Here is a 21610-nt window from a genome sequence, read left to right as displayed (position 1 = left end):
TCTTCTGAGCTTTAAACTGAACTGAAGTTTTGGCATCTACAGTAGAGTTACTGAAATTTTCTTGAAGTCAAAGGAACTCCCTGAAGCTCCACTCAAGCTCTCGAGTTTTTTATGAAATCTATTGAACATCCATAAAGCTTTCGGAACTTACTTCAAACATCCATGTTGTCCTGGACGTTACCCTGATGTTTTCATAACTTTCTTTAAATTCTTGTAGCTTCCCTGAAATTTGCAGAGGTTCTTGAAATTTCTCGTATTTTTTTAGATGCTAAAGGAACGTTAATGGACATAAAGTTTTCAAAATTTTCAACATGTACGCTCTGACGCTCATGGAATATGTGATTTTGTTTAAAATTTCTGAACTGTTTTTTTAATCATCTGTAATGTTTCTAAATTTTATTTGAAAGGACCTGACGTACTCAAAATTTTCCTAAACTACACATCGGATAAGTTTTCAAAATTGTCATGTGTCCACAATTTTCTAGACAATCATGGAACTGCCCTGAAGTTCTTAGAACTTTCTGAAAGCTCTGTGAACGTTCTTAAAGATCTTTATGTAAAGTATTCTGAAGATTCATGAAGTTATTGTGAAGCTCCTGATATGAATGGAACTGTCGTGGTGTTCTCTAATTTTCATCTCAGCTCACGAAATTTTCTTGAAATCCATGGATCTGCATTGATATTCTTAGAACTTATCGTTAAAGATCTATAAAGGTCCTCAATGTTCAGGACACTCCTACAGTTCTCGGAACTTTGCTGAAGTTTTTCAAAGATCTCTGAATGTTTTCGATTTTCCTAAAGTTTTTGAAACATCACTGAAGTTTTTAAAATTGATCTGAAGAGCTCTAAATTTCCATGATTTTTGCTGGAGTTCACTGAGCATCTCAGAACTTCTTTAATGATCCTGTAATTTTCCAGAAGTGTCTGAAGTTCTCTTATATGTACCACAAAAAAAAAAACAAATAAAGACCAACCAACGAAGGTTGATACAATTCACGCTAAAACGTCTAAAATATATTTAAAGGCGGATTTTTGTCCATGCATTTGTTTGTATGTCTAAGAGAGGAACAATATTTCATCACTTCGATCTCCTCTTCCCGTTGGTGTTGTTGGTTTGCGTCAGCGAGCTTCAGTTCACGCGAAAAGGGCTTTAAAAGTTTTTTTTTAACGTTGATGGGCCCTGTTCAAATGTTACGCCAGATTTCTAATCCATTTTGTTTTTGTGTTATAAATCCGTTTCGAGCTGAAAATACAATAGAAGTGATAATGATTTTCTTAAAAAAAAAATATGCCCAGAACCATTGCTACCGACGCCAGGGACGCAACTTCCGCACCTGAATCCTACCTATCGACCCATCAACTCATGGACCAGGGACCAACGGCTTTACTTCCCTTCCGAGGTTTCGTAGGTGCTATGTGCTGATTTGTTCTACCACCGATTCCAGTTTAAAGGATACTTCGGCTTCATCGAATGTCACATCTTCCTCCTCAAGCACCTCACTTTGATTTAAATGTTCTTCTTAGACATCTTTGCATCTTTGACGATGTAAAGCAGCGGTGTGCATCTGATGTGCTCTTTTATTGATTGTGTTTATTAGGGTGGGCCATCTTGATCTTTTTTCTCAGCACAATCTTTTTTCGGTTCCGTTTAGGGTCCCAGACAACAGTTCAAAATTTGGGGACGATTGGTTATAACCCGGCTTTTCGCATTGCGTTTGAAATTTGTATGGAAATTTGTATGGGAAAACGTACTTTTTGCATTTTCATGCCAAGAGACCACAGCCATGCCATTATGTAAAATTATAGTATAAGAAGAGCCTAACAACTTTACTGAAGGATGTAAGGTCAGTGAAATTCTTTGAAGGAGATCTTAGAGGACATGTTAGGATTCAAAAAAACAGTTAGTATCAACTCTCTAGTAAGGAACAACGAAGACTGGATGGAGAAAAGATACAATTTCAATCGACTTTTTCAAGTATTTGACCCTGGGCGTAATTCATGGCAATTTGCTGGCCCAGTTCTTCGTCCAGGATCGATTGTTTTTTATACAGATGGTTCAAGATTGAACAATCAAGTGGGAGCAGGAGTAACTGGCCCAGGGATTGAAATATTGGTTCCTATGGGCAGATGGCCAACTGTATTCCAAGCTGAAATCCAAGCAATTTTAGAGTGTTCTATTATATGTTTGCGTAGAAACTATAAGATTCAAATATGTGTGTAATGTCCGACAGTCAAGCTGCTCTAAATGCTTTAAAATCGGCGACATGTCCATCAAAACTTGTCTGGGAAGTGTTCAATCACTTCAAAAATTGTCTTGTCATAATCAAGTCAACTTATATTGGATTATTGGTCATTGCGGGATTAACGGAAATGAAAGAGCTGATGCACTAGCAAGACTTGGACCTTCTCATAAGTTCATAGGACCAGGGCCCGTTTGTGGTTTATTGGCTGCTTCTCTTAGAATGGAGCTAAAAGCGGGGGAATTTTCAAAAGTGGAGGAAAACTGGAAGAACACTTCCATTGCTAGGCACTCGAAGCGATTCATTAATGCAAAGATTTCTGTGACCCACAAAATCCTGGAACTTTCTAAGAAAGTTCTTAGCATATATACAGGTATTATAACAGGTCATTGTCCGAGCCGTCATCACTTGAAGCTGATTGGAAAACTTTATTGGAAGTGTAGTATCTTGCTGCGATATTGCTATTAGTCAAACAATGGCGATCACTCCTAACAATAGTGATACGGCATCTTGGTATAGCTTAAAAAAGGGCAATATATCATATATAGATCAGAAAAATGGTCGCAGTAATAAAGCACCCGACAAGGATTAACAACAAAAAAAAGGTGCAAAAATGTATATTAAAAAAGTTATAGCTATTCAAAGATCGATTTTAACAATTCAATTCCAAAAATCACTTTTCTTGCCAACACCTCCTGTGCACCAATAAAAGTCAGATTCCAGACTGAAATGATTTCGAAGTTTCTTTTCTTATCGATTTGAAATGTTCAGATGAACTATTCAAAAACAATAGCTATATCTCATATACGTAGTTGGATAGAGGGGGAGGCTTTCTACAACCTCCCCCGCCTACTTTACAATGTTTCCAGAAAAAGCGATTTTTGGCATTTAATTCAAACCATTAATATTTTAACAGTTATAAATTTGTTTGAGACATTCTAGCACCGTACATCCTTCGGTAAAAATATTAAGTACTTTCTGGACTATATTAGTACATGGTAAGTTGCATAATGCAAGCAAAATTGTGGTTTCTAAGGACGAAAATGCAAAAAAGTAGATTTTCCCATTTTAATGTTCATACAAATTTCAAACGCAATGCTGAATGACAATTACAATATTACAACCAATTGTCCCCAAATGTTGCACAGTTGTTTGAGCCCCAAACGAAAAACAAAGGTTCTTCTCGCTTTATTAGGTTAGGTTTGCGTTTTTCCCATATAAAGGTGGGCCACCCTAGTGCTTATGTATGGTTACTCGAAACCATCCACCTTCCATTTGACAAAACACAAAGGTAATATAAGATTGAATAAACGGTATGTCTGACCATTTATACATTTCATTTGACACATGATCTTCATTAACGCCCGTCTGTTTATTAGTTCAATCATACATTTTATGAATAATCAACAATAGAAATTTCCAGAAGGTATACGAGGATTTATATCCCTGTAGATGTTCTCCATTGGACTACAGCTCAATACTTCTCCGAATGACACAAAAAGGACATGTTTTTAAAGTCATCATACAACAGCAGCACTCTACACCTCCCTCTTAATGCAGCACTGTATCTTTAGGAACATCAACTTCCAGATTATGACTTCCGATGAGGACTAAACAATGATTCATCGTTCAGGTAGTTCATCATCGTAACATGATAGCCTTGTTGAATTTTAAATTTAAACAACCGAATCTGTATTAAATGATTCCAGTTCCACAATTGTTGTCGATTTCTGATTGATGTGATTTTAATAAATTCAAATCATCTAATCGTGTAAAAGATTCGATGCGATCCCATGATTGCACCGAAACTTGTTTGAACCCCTGTCATTTAAATTGAATAATCATGTAACAGGTTGTTCAAATTTGACTACCTTCCATTCATTTCCCCATCTCCGAACGTGATCGATCATTAGGAAACTACACCGATCGTGCATTTCCGACATCGTAATCCTCTAGACTTACATTTACTCTAGTTTGCGTTTTCCCTCACGCACAAGAATGCCACACCGCAAACGCGCGCAAAACCTGTAGACCTGAAAACGAAAGTTCCCCTGTGCTTCGGACCAACCGGCTCCGGGCAGCCGATGAAAAAATAAAAACGGGACAGGTTGTGGTAGGTACGTACAAACAGAAACAAAAAGAAGCATACCTCAGCATGATCTCGCTTTAAAAGAAAACCGTAGACCGTTGGGGAAGAAGCAGAAGCAAGACCCTGACCGTGGACGTAACGGGTCTTTAAGACTCCATCATCACAGTCATCATCCCATTCGCTCTCGCTTATTTCGGTGTGTCTGAAGAGGTAAACGGGCGACGGATGTGTGCGCTTAAATGCTTGCGCAAAACTCAGACTCAGTCTCGGTTTTCCTCGAAGAATGGATCCGATGGCAACTTTCACTCTCGGCATTACCTACAATTGGGTGAATGTCTTCGAATGGGTCCTCCCGGTGCGTTTCGCGTCGTCTCGTGGTGGTCTTGAACAATTTTTTTTTTTGCTTGCTTGCCGGATTGTTGATCAAATTTTTATTTATTTTTGAAACACCTCGCAGACCGGTTTTAATTGATAATTAAAATAATCTGATGTTGGGTTATTGTTTTATTTTATCGAATGCTTTCGGTGGTTGAATTTTCTCCTGCTCATTCGGTTATTGCATTTTTTTTTAATTTTTGGGCGACCGTTGCCCTGAACTTCACTTTCAAGGAAGGTTGCTGATTTCACTTTCGAAAAACTCCAATCAATTAGGAACGATCGAACGCGGAACTCCTCTCATGCTTCAGTGGACATAATTCAGTGGGCTATAGCAATTTTATGGGCCACCAATCGTACCGAACGGAACTCAAACCGGGTTGGACAAAACGAATTTCCGCCCCTAAAGTCCACCTGTTGCTAGCGTGCTTGTACTGTAAACTTGCGTGCCACACACAGCCACAGCCACGGTGAGATTTATGGTATCACCAGTAGCCATTTGACACGACTGATATAATTAAATGGTTCCCAGGTGGTCCCAGCCGTCGTCGGTTGACGTTAGTCACATTCGTCATGTGCTTTCCTCAGTTGAGGCAATCGATCTGCTTCGGATTGGATCATTATTCAATTCCCACCTTCCCGTTCGACGACGACGACGAGGTAATGGTGACGGAGTTGCTGCGAATCAAGCGAGGGGGGCTCGTTTGTTTTATTGCCCAGTTGGAAATTGGCTCATTTGCTCCACCTGACGATGATGGGGCTAATTGCCATTTCTTATTACCTGCACTGATTGCTGATTACTGTCTTTTCATTTGAAGTTTGTTAGATGGGAAGAAATGCACTGGGAAAGGGTGGCGAATTTCTACGCGGAAGCAAGCGGGTTCAATGGCTATGCAAGATGTAAGCATTACGTAAATTGACGTGATGTTTTTTTAAAAGTCTATGCCCCTGTTTTGTGATTGATTAATTGGAGACTTCCATGGACATCCAATCCTTAAGGCCCAAGCGTAATGACAGCGGAAGCGGAACGGCAGCGGCAGCGGAAAAGCCCGATCTGAGTAAGCCTACTTGTTGGATTGAAAACTAGTTAGAACCAAATCGACTTCGGTTAGGCATCTTGATGTCATTTGTGACAACTGTTTCCGTCCCGCTTCCGCCCACATTGCGTTTGGGACTTTAACGATAGATACACTCGAAATAATCGACACGGTGTTGTTACGTGAAAAATCACGTAGGGTATCTCTTTTTTCTTTGCTGACAATTGTACAATACATGATACCACTTATATGTGAACAGAAATTTCTTTCGAAGCCACCAGATTTTTTGGTGAAGTTTACGCACAGATTCTATGTGCTTTTCACGTCAGCCTTAAATGATTTTCACGTCTGAAAAAAATACATGAGCGTTTCACCCATGAATTAGTGCAATATTGTGCATGCTTATATGCCATTGAAAATCCAGGTTGGTATGGTTTTTATGAAGAGCAACACGCTCCAAGCGCTTCATAAAGGGATTCCGTTAAGAGGTTTGACAAAATTAAAAGAATGGTTTTTATGTTTGTGAGACAATTTCTTTTTGTAGGTATAACTTATTCAAGTTTTACATGGATATTAATTTAGTTTGTTTCTATTTGAGTACGACGACAAGAACTATCATGCATTGACTTCAAATCATATGGAAGTTATAAGGTGATGTATTTTTGTTTGTTTTCCTGTTCCCAATCCTTGCCTCGGTTGAAGTTGATGTCATTATATTTTTCATACCGATGAACGACGTGTTTTTTTTATTTTTGGCTATTTATGTCTATTAAAAAAATAAAAATTCATTTTATATAAAACGTATCGAAATTAAATATCATTGGAACCACCATGAGTTTTACCGAAAGAATCACATAGCTTTTACGTGATAATCCAGTGACGTTGAAGCTCACTGAATTGAGTGTGTCAATATGAGAATCACGTAGCATTAACGTGATGATTATTTTAAGTGTATGACTATTTTGGGTTTTGTAAGCCTTTCCACATCCGCTAAACTGTCGGAGCAGGCTCCTAGACTGTTAGGAGCCTTTTCAAAGTGCATCAGCTTCAGATTAAGGAACATGGTAGCCAAATCTGATCCTCATAAATCCATTACATGTCAGGTGTCAGGGTCATCTTCACGTTACTTTGTCAATTTGTACTCATTGTTCTGTTGGCTTGCCCTTCAAATCTGGATTTATCTTTGAGATTCGCAAAGGCTCCTTAAATTGCGTCCTTGAATGAGTGCTATTGAAGCTTTATGGTACAGATTTATTGCTAAAAATTTAATACAGTGCAAGATCTTGAACATTATTTCAATATACCGGCCATTTTTATCTTTTTTTTATTCAGGATCCACCAGGATCACCAAATTGATCTCATCTGGAATAATAGCCATCCTGGATCACAAAAAAAATCAAAAGGTCATGATTCCAAAACATATGTGTGAACCAGGATCCTCTAAAAACGGCTGAATTTACACACTAAATACATCTGGATCGAAAAAAAAACAACACCGTCGATTAGCTCGGTATTTATTTTTTCTATGATCTCAGCAAAATTCTCGTTTATTAGATGAATCTCGGGATGTTTTTTACTGAGACCCAGCAAAATACAATGCCAAGATAGTCGGCGATGCCAACCTCGGCAATAAATATTAAGTGTGTACACACATAAACTTTTTCGCCGAGATTCCAACAGCCGAGTAGTTCTGCAATTTATTTTGCTGAATCTCAGCAAAATAAATTGCAGAACTACTCGGCTGTTGGAATCTCGGCGAAAAAGTTTATGTGTGTACACACTTAATATTTATTGCCGACATTCAGCTAACAAACAAACAGATATTTTGCAGAGATATCTGTAAACATAAATGCCGAGGTAATCGGCTGTTGGAGATTTCACAGAGCTAGATTAAGCGTGTAGCGTTCCGAATTGTAAAACTGAGTGATTATTTTATCAAGTCTGAGTTCTTTAAAATGTTAAACCTAAAATCTTAAAAAATAAATTGATTTTTGGAACCACAACTAACCAAAACAAATATTCTAACGGTGAACTGTTGTTTCAAAAATAATAAGTCCAATAGATTGTTTCAGCCTCTGGCGGTAAATAAAGGAACCCTCAAAAGAGTGATGAGGGTGGAAGTTTTCACCGTAAAGCAAAGGAAGAGGAAAATATTTTCACCTTTCTGATTAATTTATCCACCGCAGGTGCTTGAAATCATCATCCACGTAGAATATTTCGTTTTCTGTTTCGAGTTTGCAGTGATTCGGTTGGTGCTTCCATATATTTTTGATGAGAAAAATTAGGATTTGTAAAATTTTTCCAGCGGTTATGATCTTCCGGATTTTTAATGTGTTGTTATTTCAGCTGTAAATCAGTTCAGATCTGTAGATAATCGAAAAGTAAGATCAATCCTGATGGAAGTTTGCAAGTTGTGCAATAAAATGTACATTATTTTGAGTTTTGAAAATCGTCTTTATGATGTAAACAAATGGATTGGATGACATTGCCTCTCAAAATCGGCTAGCACACTCTACATTGATGGTGCATGAAAAGAGCCTATTCTATGAGGTAAATACATAACTTTTTTCGAAAATACCACGAGATTGCTTGAAATGAGAGTTAGAAAGCGTCTGATTTTTTTAGTATTGAAAATTTCAAAGAATTTGATTTGGAGTTATTCTGAAGCCCATGTTCGAAAAATAAAGAAATCAAGAATTCCTGTTGCCTGATATTCAAAACTAGCCCGTAATCCGTTAGGTTAAACCAGGGCTGTGAAGCCGGAGTCGTGGAGTCGGAGTCGTGGAGTCGGAGTCGTGGAGTCGGAGTCGTGGAGTCGGAGTCGTGGAGTCGGAGTCGTGGAGTCGGAGTCGTGGAGTCGGAGTCGTGGAGTCGGAGTCGTGGAGTCGGAGTCGTGGAGTCGGAGTCGTGGAGTCGGAGTCGTGGAGTCGGAGTCGTGGAGTCGGAGTCGTGGAGTCGGAGTCGTGGAGTCGGAGTCGTGGAGTCGGAGTCGTGGAGTCGGAGTCGTGGAGTCGGAGTCGTAGAGTCGGAGTAGTGGAGTTGGAATTGGGGTCGAAGTTGGAGTCGATGTTGGAGTCGATGTTGGAGTCACAGTTGGAGTCGATGTTGGAGTTGCAGTTGGAGTAACAGTTGGAGTCGCAGTTGCAGTCGCAGTTGCAGTCGCAGTTGCAGTCGCAGTTTGAGTCGCAGTTTGAGTCGCAGTTTGAGTCGCAGTTTGAGTCGCAGTTTGAGTCACAGTTGGAGTCACAGTTGGAGTCACAGTTGGAGTCACAGTTGGATTCGCAGTTAGAGTCGCAGTTGGAGTAACAGTTGGAGTCGCAGTTGTAGTCAGAATTGGAGTCACAGTTGGAGTCGCAGTTGGAGTCACAGTTGGAGTTGCAGTTGGAGTCTTAGTTGGAGTCGCAGTTAGAGTCGAAGTTGGAGTCACAGTTGGAGTCACAGTTGGAGTCGCAGTTGGAGTCGCAGTTGGAGTCGCAGTTGGAGTCACAGTTGGAGTCACAGTTGAAGTCGCAATTGGATTCACAGTTGAAGTCGCAGTTGGAGTCACAGTTTTAATTAGAATTGGAGTCGCAGATATAGTCAGAATTGGAGTCACAGTTGGAGTCACAGTTGGAGTCACAGTTGGAGTCACAGTTGGAGTTGCCGTTGGAGTCACAGTTGAAGTTTCAGTTAGAGTCACAGTTGAAGTCGCAGTTGGAGTCACAGTTGGAGTCCCAGTTGGAGTCACAGTTGGAGTCACAGTTGAAGTCACAGTTGGAGTTGCAGTTGGAGTCACAGTTGAAGGTTCAGTTAGAGTCACAGTTGAAGTCGCAGTTGGAGTAGTAGTTGGAGTCGTAGTTGGAGTCACAGTTGAAGTCGCAATTGGATTCACAGTTGAAGTCGCAGTTGGAGTCACAGTTTTAATTAGAATTGGAGTCGCAGATGTAGTCAGAATTGGAGTCACAGTTGGAGTCACAGTTGGAGTCACAGTTGGAGTTGCAGTTGGAGTCACAGTTGAAGTTTCAGTTAGAGTCACAGCTGAAGTCGCAGTTGGAGTCACAGTTGGAGTCACAGTTGGAGTCCCAGTTGGAGTCACAGTTGGAGTCACAGTTGAAGTCACAGTTGGAGTTGCAGTTGGAGTCACAGTTGAAGGTTCAGTTAGAGTCACAGTTGAAGTCGCAGTTGGAGTAGTAGTTGGAGTCGTAGTTGGAGTCGCAGTTTTAGTTAGAATTAGAGTCGCAGATGTAGTCAGAATTGGAGTCACAGTTGGAGTCACAGTTGGAGTCACAGTTGAAGTTTCAGTTAGAATCACAGTTGAAGTCGCAGTTGGAGTCACAGTTGAAGTCGCAGTTGGAGTCACAGTTGGACTCACAGTTGGAGTCCCAGTTGGAGTCACAGTTGGAGTCACAGTTGAAGTCACAGTTGAAGTCACAGTTGGAGTTGCAGTTGGAGTCACAGTTGAAGGTTCAGTTAGAGTCACAGTTGAAGTCGCAGTTGGAGTCACAGTTGAAGTCACAGTTGGAGTCACAGTTGGAGTCCCAGTTGGAGCCACAGTTGGAGTTGCAGTTGGAGTCACAGTTGGAAATGCAGTTGGAGTCGCAGATGGTGTTGCAGTTGAAGTCGCAGTTGGAGTCGCAGTTGGAGTCGCAGTTGGAGTCGCAGTTGGAGTCGCAGTTGGAGTCGCAGTTGGAGTCGCAGTTGGAGTCGCAGTTGGAGTCACAGTTGGAGTCGCAGTTGGAGTCGCAGTTGGAGTCAGAGCTGGAGTAGGTATTGGAGTTGGAGTCGGTGTTGGAGTCAGAGTCATTGAGTCATAGTTGTACCGACTTCGACTGTTATGGATAATAATTGTAAACTTGAACGTACCAAAAGTTAATTCATTTACAAAATATTGGCTGATAATCAATTATTGTACTTGAACAAGTGAGACAAAACTATAGACTCCCTATGAAATCAAATAAAAATATTCGGATGTGTAAAATATTGTCCTTAGAAAACCTGAAATATTTGTTTACTATATAAATTAAAGCAGAAATAAATTCAACTGTTTAAAAAAAAAGTTTTTTAAATTAGAATTTTAAAATTTTATAAATGATTTAAAATCATTGAAAAGGAATTTAATAAACGAGCAGTTCCAGCACAAACAGTGAAAACACAAATTTAAATTTTGATTCAATCTTCATCTATTCGTGTCAAACCTAGCGTACTTGCTTGTTATGGGCAATAATCTGAATTTTTGCTGAAATTCGGCCCATTTGGTTATACAATATTTACAAAATGGCCCATTGAAATTTTTCAAAAAACTGTAGCATGGAAAAGAAATTTCTAGTAGAAATTACGTCTGAAAACAACTTGTAGAGTAAACTACTGTCTCTGTGGGAAAATAAACAAAAAATGATTTGCATTCTTCATTAGATTTTATTTAGTTTTTTAAATCAAATAAATCAGGCAAGAGCATTTCGAGTTATTTGGATTTTTAATTTTTTTTTATTTTTTATTTAAATAAATGAAATAAATGAATGAAATAAATAAATGAAATAACTCGAAACAATTTCAATAAAATAAAAGGTGATTTAAAAAAAATAAAGACTTATTAAAAATGCAAATTTTGTGATGTTTAAAACCATGAACACTTAAAAACTGACAAAAATCATAGAACAAGAACTTTTGGTAAAATTTTGCTTTTTGCTAGTACTCTGCTTTGTGCATTCAAAGAAAATGATTAAAAATATCTCTAACATTAGTTTCGGAGCATAAATAAAATTAAAAAACATTTTGACAAAAAGTTCAAAAATTTCATCAAAAGTGATAATTCTACGATTGTTTTCAATTGTTAAGTGTCCATAATTAAAAACATTTAAAAATCAGATAAAGACATTAAGAGACACATAGGATTTTAAATAATTATTAGAAATAACGTAAACATGACTTTGCATATTATTCACCAAAAACATATATTCGATCAGAATTTCCTTTTGCATGCATCAAGATTTTGAAGAAGTAATAAATAGCCTTATTGACTATTTTAAAATATTAAATATAGCCGAATATAAGCAAAAAAAAATACATTGCCCATAACAAACAATATGCAAAGTTTCATGAATATCATGTATATCAAGTTGTTTTTATCAATATTTTGGAAAATTTTTAGGATCAAAATCAATCGTTACCAAATTACTCGAAACCAATTACATTTAAGGTTTGGACCAAAGTTGTGAACAATTCAGTTTTACCACTTTCATTATAAGTAGCAGATGTATGCGTTCAAATATCTGCCCAAATATGTTTTTGCATATGAGATCAATTAAATTAAAATTTATGGCTGATTTCATTAAATTTTGCAATCGATTTCATTCGCAATTGTGGTCAATTTACACTTTGAATTGATTGTGAGTAATTTGTTTGAAATTATTGATGTTTATAAAAGCTGCGTCCATTTCCGATGAAAATGGTGATAAAATGTGAAAGTTTTATATTGAAATCAAGCTTTTATAGAACTTACTACCATAGCATTGGAAAATGAGGCTTATTACGATTTTCGTTGGAAAATGTGATTTGAAAGTTGTGACCGACTATAAGTTGTGACAAATGCATGAACAAATGTAATCAATGTTATGTTGCCAGTTTATCAAGAATTTTATTCGATAATGTGCTTTTTTGCGGTTCCGTTAAAAGTAATGACCAAATTAGCTAAATATTTAGATAGGATCGGAATAAACTATTCAATATATTTCAATTTTTGTTTATGTTGTGTCCAATTTCTATTAAAATTACTTCTGTTATTGGCGCTCTTTTGGGAAATATTTCGAATTATTGTTTACACGTCTTCTTATTACATTCCTAACTATAATAAAGAATTTTTAATTAGTATTATCACACTCCAAAATGTATATGATGGATATCAAAGTTTAAATTCAATTTGTCTATTTTAAAACACGGTCATACAGAAAAAATTTGAATCTGTGAATATTGAAAAAATCTGAAATTACAATAAATATTCATGCCATTTTCCAAGGAATATATTTGCTAAAATATACCAAATCAATTTTTGTTTAAACATTTATTCGACTGGATTTCATTGAAGCACATTTGTATTGCATTTTGATTTAATTAGTTTTTGAGTCGGTCGATTTTGATCCGACTGCACAGCCCTGGATCAAACCCTCTAAATTTTAAATCGACTATTATCAGTGATTTATCAAAAGAAAAAAAAATATCATTTGAGTAATGGTTTTGAACAAAAACTAGCTAATTCAAATAAAAATTCAATCAAAGTTTATCAAGAGCCTCAAAAACAATGTTTTGACAAACCCCGCTTCCAGAATTACATTTTTGACTATAATGTAACCCATCATCTGAATCTATTTTGTTAGGTTAAAATATTCAAAAAAGGGATTAAGTAAACAGGGGAATCATATTCTTTATCCCACAACAGCTCATTAACGAGATAAAAGTCAGTTTAAGCCAACCGATCATCCCACGTCCCGCTGTTATCTAACCTCCCCATTATGCCCAAAAACCCACGTAACATAACTCACCTTTTATGTCGAGATTCCTCGCCTCTCTCTTTCTCCCTCTTTTTTTTTCTCTAAGCAACCATTCGCCAGAACAGTCAACGGAAAGTGAATCTCTTTTTTACAGCGAAAAAAAAAGAAGTTCGTCTCTTATTATTCGTTTCTTTCCCTTTGTCTCACCAGTCACGATTTTCCACTAAAACCAGGGAAAACAATCGAGAATCCGTCGTCGTTTGTTTATCTTTCGCCACTCACAGTGTTAGGTACCAGTCCTACTACCCGTTTCTTTCTTCCCGTTGCCAGCAGATTGCCAATTGGATTTGATTTGTTGCCCTGCGATTCGAAAATATGTGTCACTTGAGGCCTGCACTCAAACAACCAATTTAATACTAACAACTGCCGCTTCTTCGCCACAACTCTCGCTCTTTCTTTTTCGGTATGTGTGTTTGCCTCCTTCGAGCGTTTGCTTTTCTCTTTCTTCGTCACTGCACTCTCTGAACAACACTGCACAAGCTGCTGCAACTCGACAATCAACACACAGTAACAAACCACTGCACAATCATCAAAGACTCATAAACGCACCTCTCTACTCGTAAGCACCAGCAAATGTATAAAATAGGAAACCCAAAAGGGAAGCACAAAACAAACACACCTGGAGGAGGCGGAATGAGAGATGATCACACACACGTGTCAATAATCTTTGCTCGGCCAGAGGAAATCGCGGAACGGAACTGACTTCACTTTTCGATTCGATTTCTCTCCCTGCTGTCTGCTGTCGTCGTCGTCGTCGTTTTCGTTTCAATCAAAGTCGGTATGGTGAAATACTAGCGAGCGGAGTTCAAAAGGTTCTGGAAATGTCAGCACGATCAATTCTAGTCACGAATTTTGCGACCGCACCTCTAAACACTCTGTGGCACAACACCAATTTAGGAACAATTGCAAACTGCTTTCAGAAGGAGGAACCTGCGCCCAGACCGCGACTTAATCAACTAAACTCGCGCAACCTAATAACCGCTCGATCGAGCCTCGGTTCAAATCTTGAGCTCGAACGCGCCCGCCACGAACGAACGACTCACTCACCACGGGCCCGAGCAGGCGACGAACTCCGCCAACACCGTGCACGGCAGATACTCACCACGCGCGATCCACGGTCACTTTCCCAGCGTGCGAAAAACTGTAAGCCCAAGCGAAAGTCGTGCACATATTTTTTTTTTCCTGCTTCTTCTTCTTCTTCTTTGCCCCGCTGCCCATGAAGAGCCGAACCAGATGATCGATCAGCGTTGTTTGGGAGAGTCCAACCGGCATGCACACAGCAGCCACCCCACCACCCACCACTGCACGACGGAGGAGATTGTGGTGAATATCCGATGGAACCACGTGAGAGCGTGAGTTCCCTTGTTCTCTCTTTGCTCCCATTCGGTAAAGCACATGGTGCTGAAGAGTGACCGACCCAGCTGCAGGTGGGAAGTTGAGTTTCGCTACATGTGGCGGAATGCAGCTCGATCGCTACCTACCTACCTCTAGTGCTTGTGGTGGCTTTCGGATTGTGCAGAGGAAAAGCGAACAGAGCTGAGCTCGCTGAATAAGGAGAGTTTGTTATGCTAGGAATGTTTTTATTTATTAATTCTTTTTATCACTTCATTTGTTCGCTTGGGAAATCGGCATTTGCTCGCGGGCGAATAGGGTTGGTAGGTTGATGGAATTTATGGGGAAAAAAGAAATTTAAGGTGGGTTATTAATAGAGATTCAATTACAATTCATCACTTAGTCGAGCAGTTTTGGGGTGACCTTCTACCATGGATTTGAATAAGATGGGCCACTCGTTCTGATGTACTGAATTGATCGTTGGGAATCAACAGCAAGGAATCCGTGTGCCGCTGTCCGAAGGCGACGATGCATATTCGATGGAGATTGTTTGCTCCCAATTGGCGTTCCAGTTTCATTATTGTATGTTTTGTGAGAACTGATATTTGTGCTCTTAATTGATTTAGATTTTTTTTCTGTGTATGACAATACAATCTGTATGCAGAGTCTCACACTTGTTTACCCTATCAAAGATCTCGGAGTGGTTGTAGACCGCATGCTACATATTCCAGATCACAATTTTAGCGATGACTGCATATTCTTTCGACGACCACTTCAACGGACTTGATTTCGATACTTTTGTATCAGCGGTGAGATCTTCTTCAAAGTTTTCCGGTTGCGCTAGACAACATTCAGTGTCCCTCGTTGGAACGAAGAAAACTTACACGCTTTCGGACTCGTTTCCTACCAGATTACGTCGCGATTGGGATGATCCGATTACCTGTGCGCTTTTTGGTACCAAAAGTAATGAACTGCACAAAATGTAAGCGACTAGGGCACACTGCGGCTTTCTGTGGTAACAAGCCACGCTACGATCAATGTGGGGAGAAACATACGGAGGGTTCTTGTCGTGCCTCCCACTAGCGTGCACAGGAATCTGGTTAAGGAGGGGAATTTTTTTTTTTCTATGGTGCATTTAATCTGGGGATGGAGAGAATTCCAAAGTACATGGTACACTATTTCCTTACAGTTCAATCTAGCTAATTTTATTTATTTTTTGCTCCGGTGGTGGTTCATCTTCTTCAATGCAAACTGCTTTCAGATAGCCTATGGAATTGGCAATTTAATCCCACCATTATCAATATACCTGATAACAATCACCAACTACTCGTGGTGGCCACAATTGCTTGTCTTATCTGGGATGATTGCCACTGGTTTTCCTCGCAAGGTTTTCGCATTGTTCCGCACCATTACATTGTGCAACGACATAATCAAGTCATTTTGAATACGGTTCTTTGTGTACTGGCAATTTTTGGCACCTTCCGCCAAATATTTCTTCCAGCACAGGATCGTAGTTAGCCACCAACTGGGTGGCACACTTTCCGTCAGCCACCTTTGCAAAGTATGCGCACAATATCGATGAAACGTTTCATTATATATCGATTTTGTAGTCACTTTGCCTCACCAGCAGCAATCATTGCTGTTTTTTGGTGGTCCAGTTCTTCGTCGATACCCTTCCTGGTTTTGAAATTCTTCCACGCTTCCATACTACCAACATGGATATCACTGCGATTGTGTTTGCCCAGCAACTCGGTCGCTTTCTTCCAATTTCTGAACCCTGTAGGAATCGCTGTAATAATGTTTTGCGTCATGTTCTTTTTTTTTAAACCTTTGTACAGTTGCGAAAAAGTACATCCTCACAATTCCTTGAGGTTCTTTTCAAAATTTTTAGAACTCCATGAGCTCTTTTGAAATTCTTCTCCGAAGTCCTTTGGAATTATTTTTAGAACTCTTCTTGAGTATTGATCAGAACACCTTGGAACTAAAATTCCCTTAGATTTCAGAAGAATTTCCTCAGTATTATCCAGACATTATTCCCGGAATGAGCTAGAAATTATCGGTACTCCCTTGAAATTTACCTCAATATCCCTTTGGAATTTCACTCAAAATTTAATGTTCTCGGTATTCTTTTCGGAATTATCTTGGAACTATCTGCAGGATTCACTAGAAATTATTCTAAGAATTTTCTTGGAATACTCCCCAGAAATACTTTGGAACTGTCCTCAGAATTTAATATCCTTGAGGTTCTTATCGGATTTTTTAGAACTCTCCTAAGAGCTCTTTTGAAATTCTTCTCAGAAGTCCACTGGAGTTATACTTAGAACTCTTCTAGTTTTTTTGTCTTAGAACACCTTGGAACTGAAATTCCTTTAAAGTTTCAGAATTTTTTCCCGGAATGAGCTAGACATTATCCACGAAATTCCCTTGAAATTTTCCTAAACATCCCTTTGGAATTTCACTCAAAATGTGATTTTCTCGGTATTCTTTTTGAAATTATCTTGGACTATCTGCAGGATGCACTAGAAATTATCCACAGAATTTTCTTTGAATTCTCCACAGAATTCTCCACAGAAATATTTTAGAAGTGTTCTAAGAATTCAATATCTTTGAGTTTCTTCTCTGTATATTTTAGAACTTTTTTTCTCAGAACACCTTGGAACTGGAATTCCTTAAAAGTTTCAGAAGAATTTCCTCTGTATTCTCCAGAAATTCTTCCCAGAATGAGCATGAAATCATCTTCGGAATTCCCTTGAAATTTTTCCAGAAATCTTTCCTTTTGGAACTGCCCTCAGAATTCAAAACCCTTGAGGTTCTTCTCGGAATTCAAGTTTAAGTTGTCCGTCCATTCACCAGAACTGTGCAATTTTTACATTAGGAATTTTCAATTCAGATTGTTGCAAATCTTACACCAGAAATATTCAATACAAACTTGCCCCCAGGTAATTTTACACCAGAAAATTTCAATTGCCCAGAACGATGCAAATTTTTCACCGTTAAATCAAATAGATAATATCAATAAGAATTGCTTCTCCAATCTTCTGATTGGTGCAGAATTCCTTATTCCATTTTCCACCAGAAATGTTCAATATAGCTGGTTTCTCGTATCATCAGAATGTTGCATGTTTTCCACCAAATAAAGCTTGTCCCTATTTTAAGAATTTTCATCACAAATTTTCAGTAAAGCAGCTTCCCTCCAATCATCAGAATGGTGCAAATTTTACACTAGAAATTATTTTTATAATTTGTTTCTCTATTGCAAACAAATGAATGCAGGATTTTCCGAAAAGCTTGTCCATTTGCTTACCAGAACGATGCAGATTTTCCACCAGAAATTTTCTGGATCATACACCGACGTTTAGTGGCAATCGCACGGAAGACGACGACAGTGCCACTGGCCTGTTCGCCAACTCGTTGTTTGCCCTGCGTGGGCAAAAGTGGAAAGACATGCGATCGACGTTGAGTCCGGCGTTTACCGGCAGTAAGATGCGGGTCATGTTCGACCTGGTGGTCGAATGTAGCCAATCTATGGTGGAACACTTCCGCTCGGAAGCGAAGGCTGGCAAGAGGTTGGAGTGTGAGATGAAGGATGTCTTCTCGCGGTTCGGTAATGACGTGATCGCTACTGTAGCGTTCGGTATCAAGGTCGATTCGCTACGCGATCCCTCGAATGAATTCTACGTGAAAGGAAAACAGATGCTGGACTTCCAGTCATTTACGATTGTTATCAAGTTTCTACTTTTTGCTACTATGCCCTGGCAGCTGCGGAAGCTGAAAGTGGACTTCGTAGATGCCGATTTGGCCGAGTTTTTCAAGAAGATCATAAAGGACAACATGAAACAGCGGGAAGTCCATGGAATCGTGCGCAACGATATGATTCAAATGCTGATGGATGTTCGGAAGGGTACTCTGAAGCATGGCAAAGACGAACAAGAATTGAACGATGCAGGCTTTGCAACGGTCAAAGAGTCCCAGGTTGGAAAGTCAACGCATGCAAGGGTTTGGACGGAGAACGAACTGACGTCGCAGTGCTTCCTGTTCTTCCTGGCTGGATTCGACACCGTATCGTCCTGTTTGACTTTCTTGGCCTACGAGCTTACGCTCAATCCGGATATCCAGAATCAGCTGTATGAAGAAGTGGCGGACACGGAACGATCCCTCGGCGGGAAAGCTCCGAGCTACGAAACACTCCAGAAGATGAAGTACCTGGATATGGTGGTTTCGGAAACTCTCCGCAAGTGGACTCCGACCGTGGATACCGATCGTTACGCCAACCGAGACTACCTGGTCGACGATGGAGCTGGGTTGCAGTTTGTCATCGAAAATGGCCTACAAATCAACATTCCGATCCTGGCGATCCACAACGATCCCAAATATTTCCGCAATCCCGAGCGGTTCGATCCGGAGCGATTCAGCGAGGAGAATCGATCGAAGATCGTTCCGGGGTCCTATCTGCCGTTCGGAGCGGGCCCGAGGAACTGCATTGGATCGCGATTGGCACTGATGGAGGTGAAACTGGTGGTATACTATCTGCTGAAGGATTTCAGCTTCGAGCCCACCGAGAAGACGGACGTGCCGATAAGGCTTACCAAGAAAGCCGTCGATGTGCGGACCGAGAACGGTGCTTGGGTGGAGTTCAAACCGAGGAAGTTGTAGGTGCTGGCGAGTTAGTTTAGCTGTTCAACATACCTTGGAAGGGTCGGGTGTAGCCGTAATCGTAGTCATAGTTGCTTTACTGCTTACCTGTAATGGAAGGAATGGAAAATATAACATTAATGAGATTTATTCGATTTGATTTATAATTCTGACGAACTAGCCTAGAAGTGGCTAATAATCACCCCAAAGTTAACAGTTAGTCAGGATTATTGTTTCAATAAATTTGGCTTATTTTCAACGAATAAAGTGTATTTATTTTCTATTAAATCCCCCAAAATGCGCTGCAGTGGGCGTTCCGACCCCCCTCTACCTAGGAATCATATTCCACTTAACACTGTCCAAATCTCCTGGCGTACTTCCATGGTGTGAGACAATATTGTCCAACTTGAAGTTTCAATGTACCGCGCCTAGATTGTTCTTATCAGTTTGGCACATCGACCTGCTGTACAGTAGACAACGAGATAACGAGTTTCCCTCCGATAACCGGTTCCATATCTTTCCAGGCGATGGGAATTTAAAGCCCACAGTTTACCCATATCATTGACATTCGTCAGAACACCGTTGACAAACAAAGCAAGCATAATGTTCGATCCGTTCGTGCTGGCGGCACTCATCGCCGGGATCTTCTTCCTCTTCTACCAGTTCATCAACCGCAAGTATCAATTCTTCGCGGAGCGTGGCATACCGTACGTGAAGCCCACGTTCCTACTCGGCAATGGTGCCTCGGTACTGCTGAAAAGGGAAAACATTATGCAGAATATGCCGAAGATGTACAACAGCCACCCGAATGCCAAGTAAGCTGACGACGGGGCGTAGTCTACGCCAATATAGCAGTATTACTCCTTCTTTCTTTGCAGGATCATTGGACTGTTCGATTTCGTCAAACCGACCATGATGATCCGCGATCCGGATGCGATCAAGCAGATCGGAGTCAAAGATTTCGATCACTTTATCGATCATGCGCCACTGTTTACGCAAGCGGACCGTGACGATGTGGGCACGGAAAGTCTGTTCGGGAACTCACTGGTTGCCCTGCGAGGACAGAAGTGGCGGGACATGCGGGCGACACTGAGTCCGGCCTTCACCGGAAGCAAGATGCGTTACATGTTCGAGCTGGTGCTGGATTGTGCCCAATCTACGACGGAATTCTTCCGCGAAGAAGCCAAGGCCGGTCGGACGATGGAATACGAGATGAAAGACTTGTTTTCACGGTTCAGTACGGACGTAATCGGCTCGGTAGCGTTCGATATCAAGATGGATTCCCTGCGGGAGCAGGATAACGATTTCTTTGTGAAGGGAAAGGCGATGCTGAATTTTCAGAATTTGAGAACGCTGGTGAAGATCATCTTACTACGGGTAGCACCGAGTTTGATGAATCGGTTGAAGGTGGACATCTCGAGTTCCAAGATGAACGCGTACTTCAAGGGCATGATTTTGGATAACATGAAGCAAAGGAAGGTGCACGGCATAGTGCGTAACGACATGATCAACATCTTGATGCAGGTTCAGGAGGGCGCTCTGAAGCACCAGAAGGACGAACAGGATGCGAAAGACGCAGGTTTTGCCACTGTTGAGGAGTCGAGCGTTGGAAAGTCTATTCACAGTCACGTTTGGTCTGAGAACGAACTCGTTTCGCAGTGCTTCCTGTTTTTTCTAGCTGGCTTTGACACCATGTCAACTTGCTTGACGTTCTTGAGTTACGAACTGCTGGTCAATCCAGACATTCAGCAGAAACTGTACGAAGAGATTATGGCCGTTGAGGACTCGCTGAACGGAAAACCTCTTTCCTACGAAGTTCTTCAGAAGATGCAATACCTAGACATGGTCGTATCGGAGACGCTACGCTTATGGCCACCGGCTCCGTTCACCGATCGCTACTGCGTCAAGGACTACGTGTACGACGACGGTCAGGGAACGAGAATCTCGATTAACAAGGGTCAACTCATTTGGTTCCCGATTACGGCTCTGCACCACGATCCTAAATACTTCCCGAACCCGAACAAGTTCGATCCGGAGAGATTCAGCGAGCAGAATCGTAGTAAGATCAACCCGGCGACCTATATTCCGTTTGGAGTTGGACCGAGAAACTGCATCGGCTCGCGGTTCGCCCTGATGGAGGTCAAGGCGGTCGTATATCATCTGGTGAAGAACTTCACCTTGGAACGGAGCCCGAAGGCGGTATGTGGTTGGAATTTAAGCCACGGGCTTGACGGGGAGTTGGATTAATAAAGTTTGGAAAAATCTAGTTGTATGTTTTAAATTTTTCGAACCTGACCTGACTTCAATACGGCAAATCTAGGGCGAACGTGTAGCGGTGATCAAAGAAATTGCGGTAAATTCATCACGTTGTTACCATGGTGA

General features: G+C 40.4%; 3 protein-coding genes across 3 annotated transcripts in view; 2 read left to right on the top strand and 1 right to left on the bottom strand.

Annotated features, from left to right (window-relative positions):
• Nucleotides 1–14241, bottom strand: part of LOC135703148 (mucin-2) — a 488834-nt gene extending 474593 nt beyond the window's left edge. The window contains exon 1 of the mRNA XM_065224253.1: nucleotides 13256–14241. The gene's annotated coding sequence lies outside the window, so the exon portion shown is untranslated. The remainder of the gene's footprint in view (nucleotides 1–13255) is intronic.
• A 3711-nt stretch (nucleotides 14242–17952) lies between these two features.
• Nucleotides 17953–19348, top strand: LOC135703085 (probable cytochrome P450 9f2). The gene has a single exon (XM_065224195.1). It carries the CDS (start codon nucleotides 18041–18043, stop codon nucleotides 19247–19249), a length of 1209 nt encoding a protein of 402 aa, XP_065080267.1. The 5' UTR covers nucleotides 17953–18040; the 3' UTR covers nucleotides 19250–19348.
• Nucleotides 19349–19724: 376 nt separating this feature from the next.
• LOC135703121 (probable cytochrome P450 9f2) lies at nucleotides 19725–21475 on the top strand. The gene is made up of 2 exons (XM_065224221.1): nucleotides 19725–20043; nucleotides 20107–21475. Exons 1-2 carry the CDS (start codon nucleotides 19832–19834, stop codon nucleotides 21473–21475), a joined length of 1581 nt encoding a protein of 526 aa, XP_065080293.1. The 5' UTR covers nucleotides 19725–19831.
• Nucleotides 21476–21610: the final 135 nt, after the last annotated feature.

The sequence above is a fragment of the Ochlerotatus camptorhynchus genome, unplaced genomic scaffold (assembly GCF_037179485.1).
Source record: "Ochlerotatus camptorhynchus isolate MF236.1 unplaced genomic scaffold, CSIRO-AGI_Acam_v1.1 ptg000209l, whole genome shotgun sequence".
NCBI classification, from domain to species: domain Eukaryota; kingdom Metazoa; phylum Arthropoda; class Insecta; order Diptera; family Culicidae; genus Ochlerotatus; species Ochlerotatus camptorhynchus.
This window is presented reverse-complemented; position numbering and strand designations above follow the sequence as displayed.

Bases quoted from the DNA above. Each gene is read 5' to 3' on its own strand.
- LOC135703085 (XM_065224195.1), top strand. From the start codon at position 18,041: ATGCGATCGACGTTGAGTCCGGCGTTTACCGGCAGTAAGATGCGGGTC.
- LOC135703121 (XM_065224221.1), top strand. From the start codon at position 19,832: ATGTTCGATCCGTTCGTGCTGGCGGCACTCATCGCCGGGATCTTCTTC. The intron at 20,044-20,106 runs GTAAGCTGACGA...CTTTCTTTGCAG, and splicing joins AACAGCCACCCGAATGCCAA to GATCATTGGACTGTTCGATT.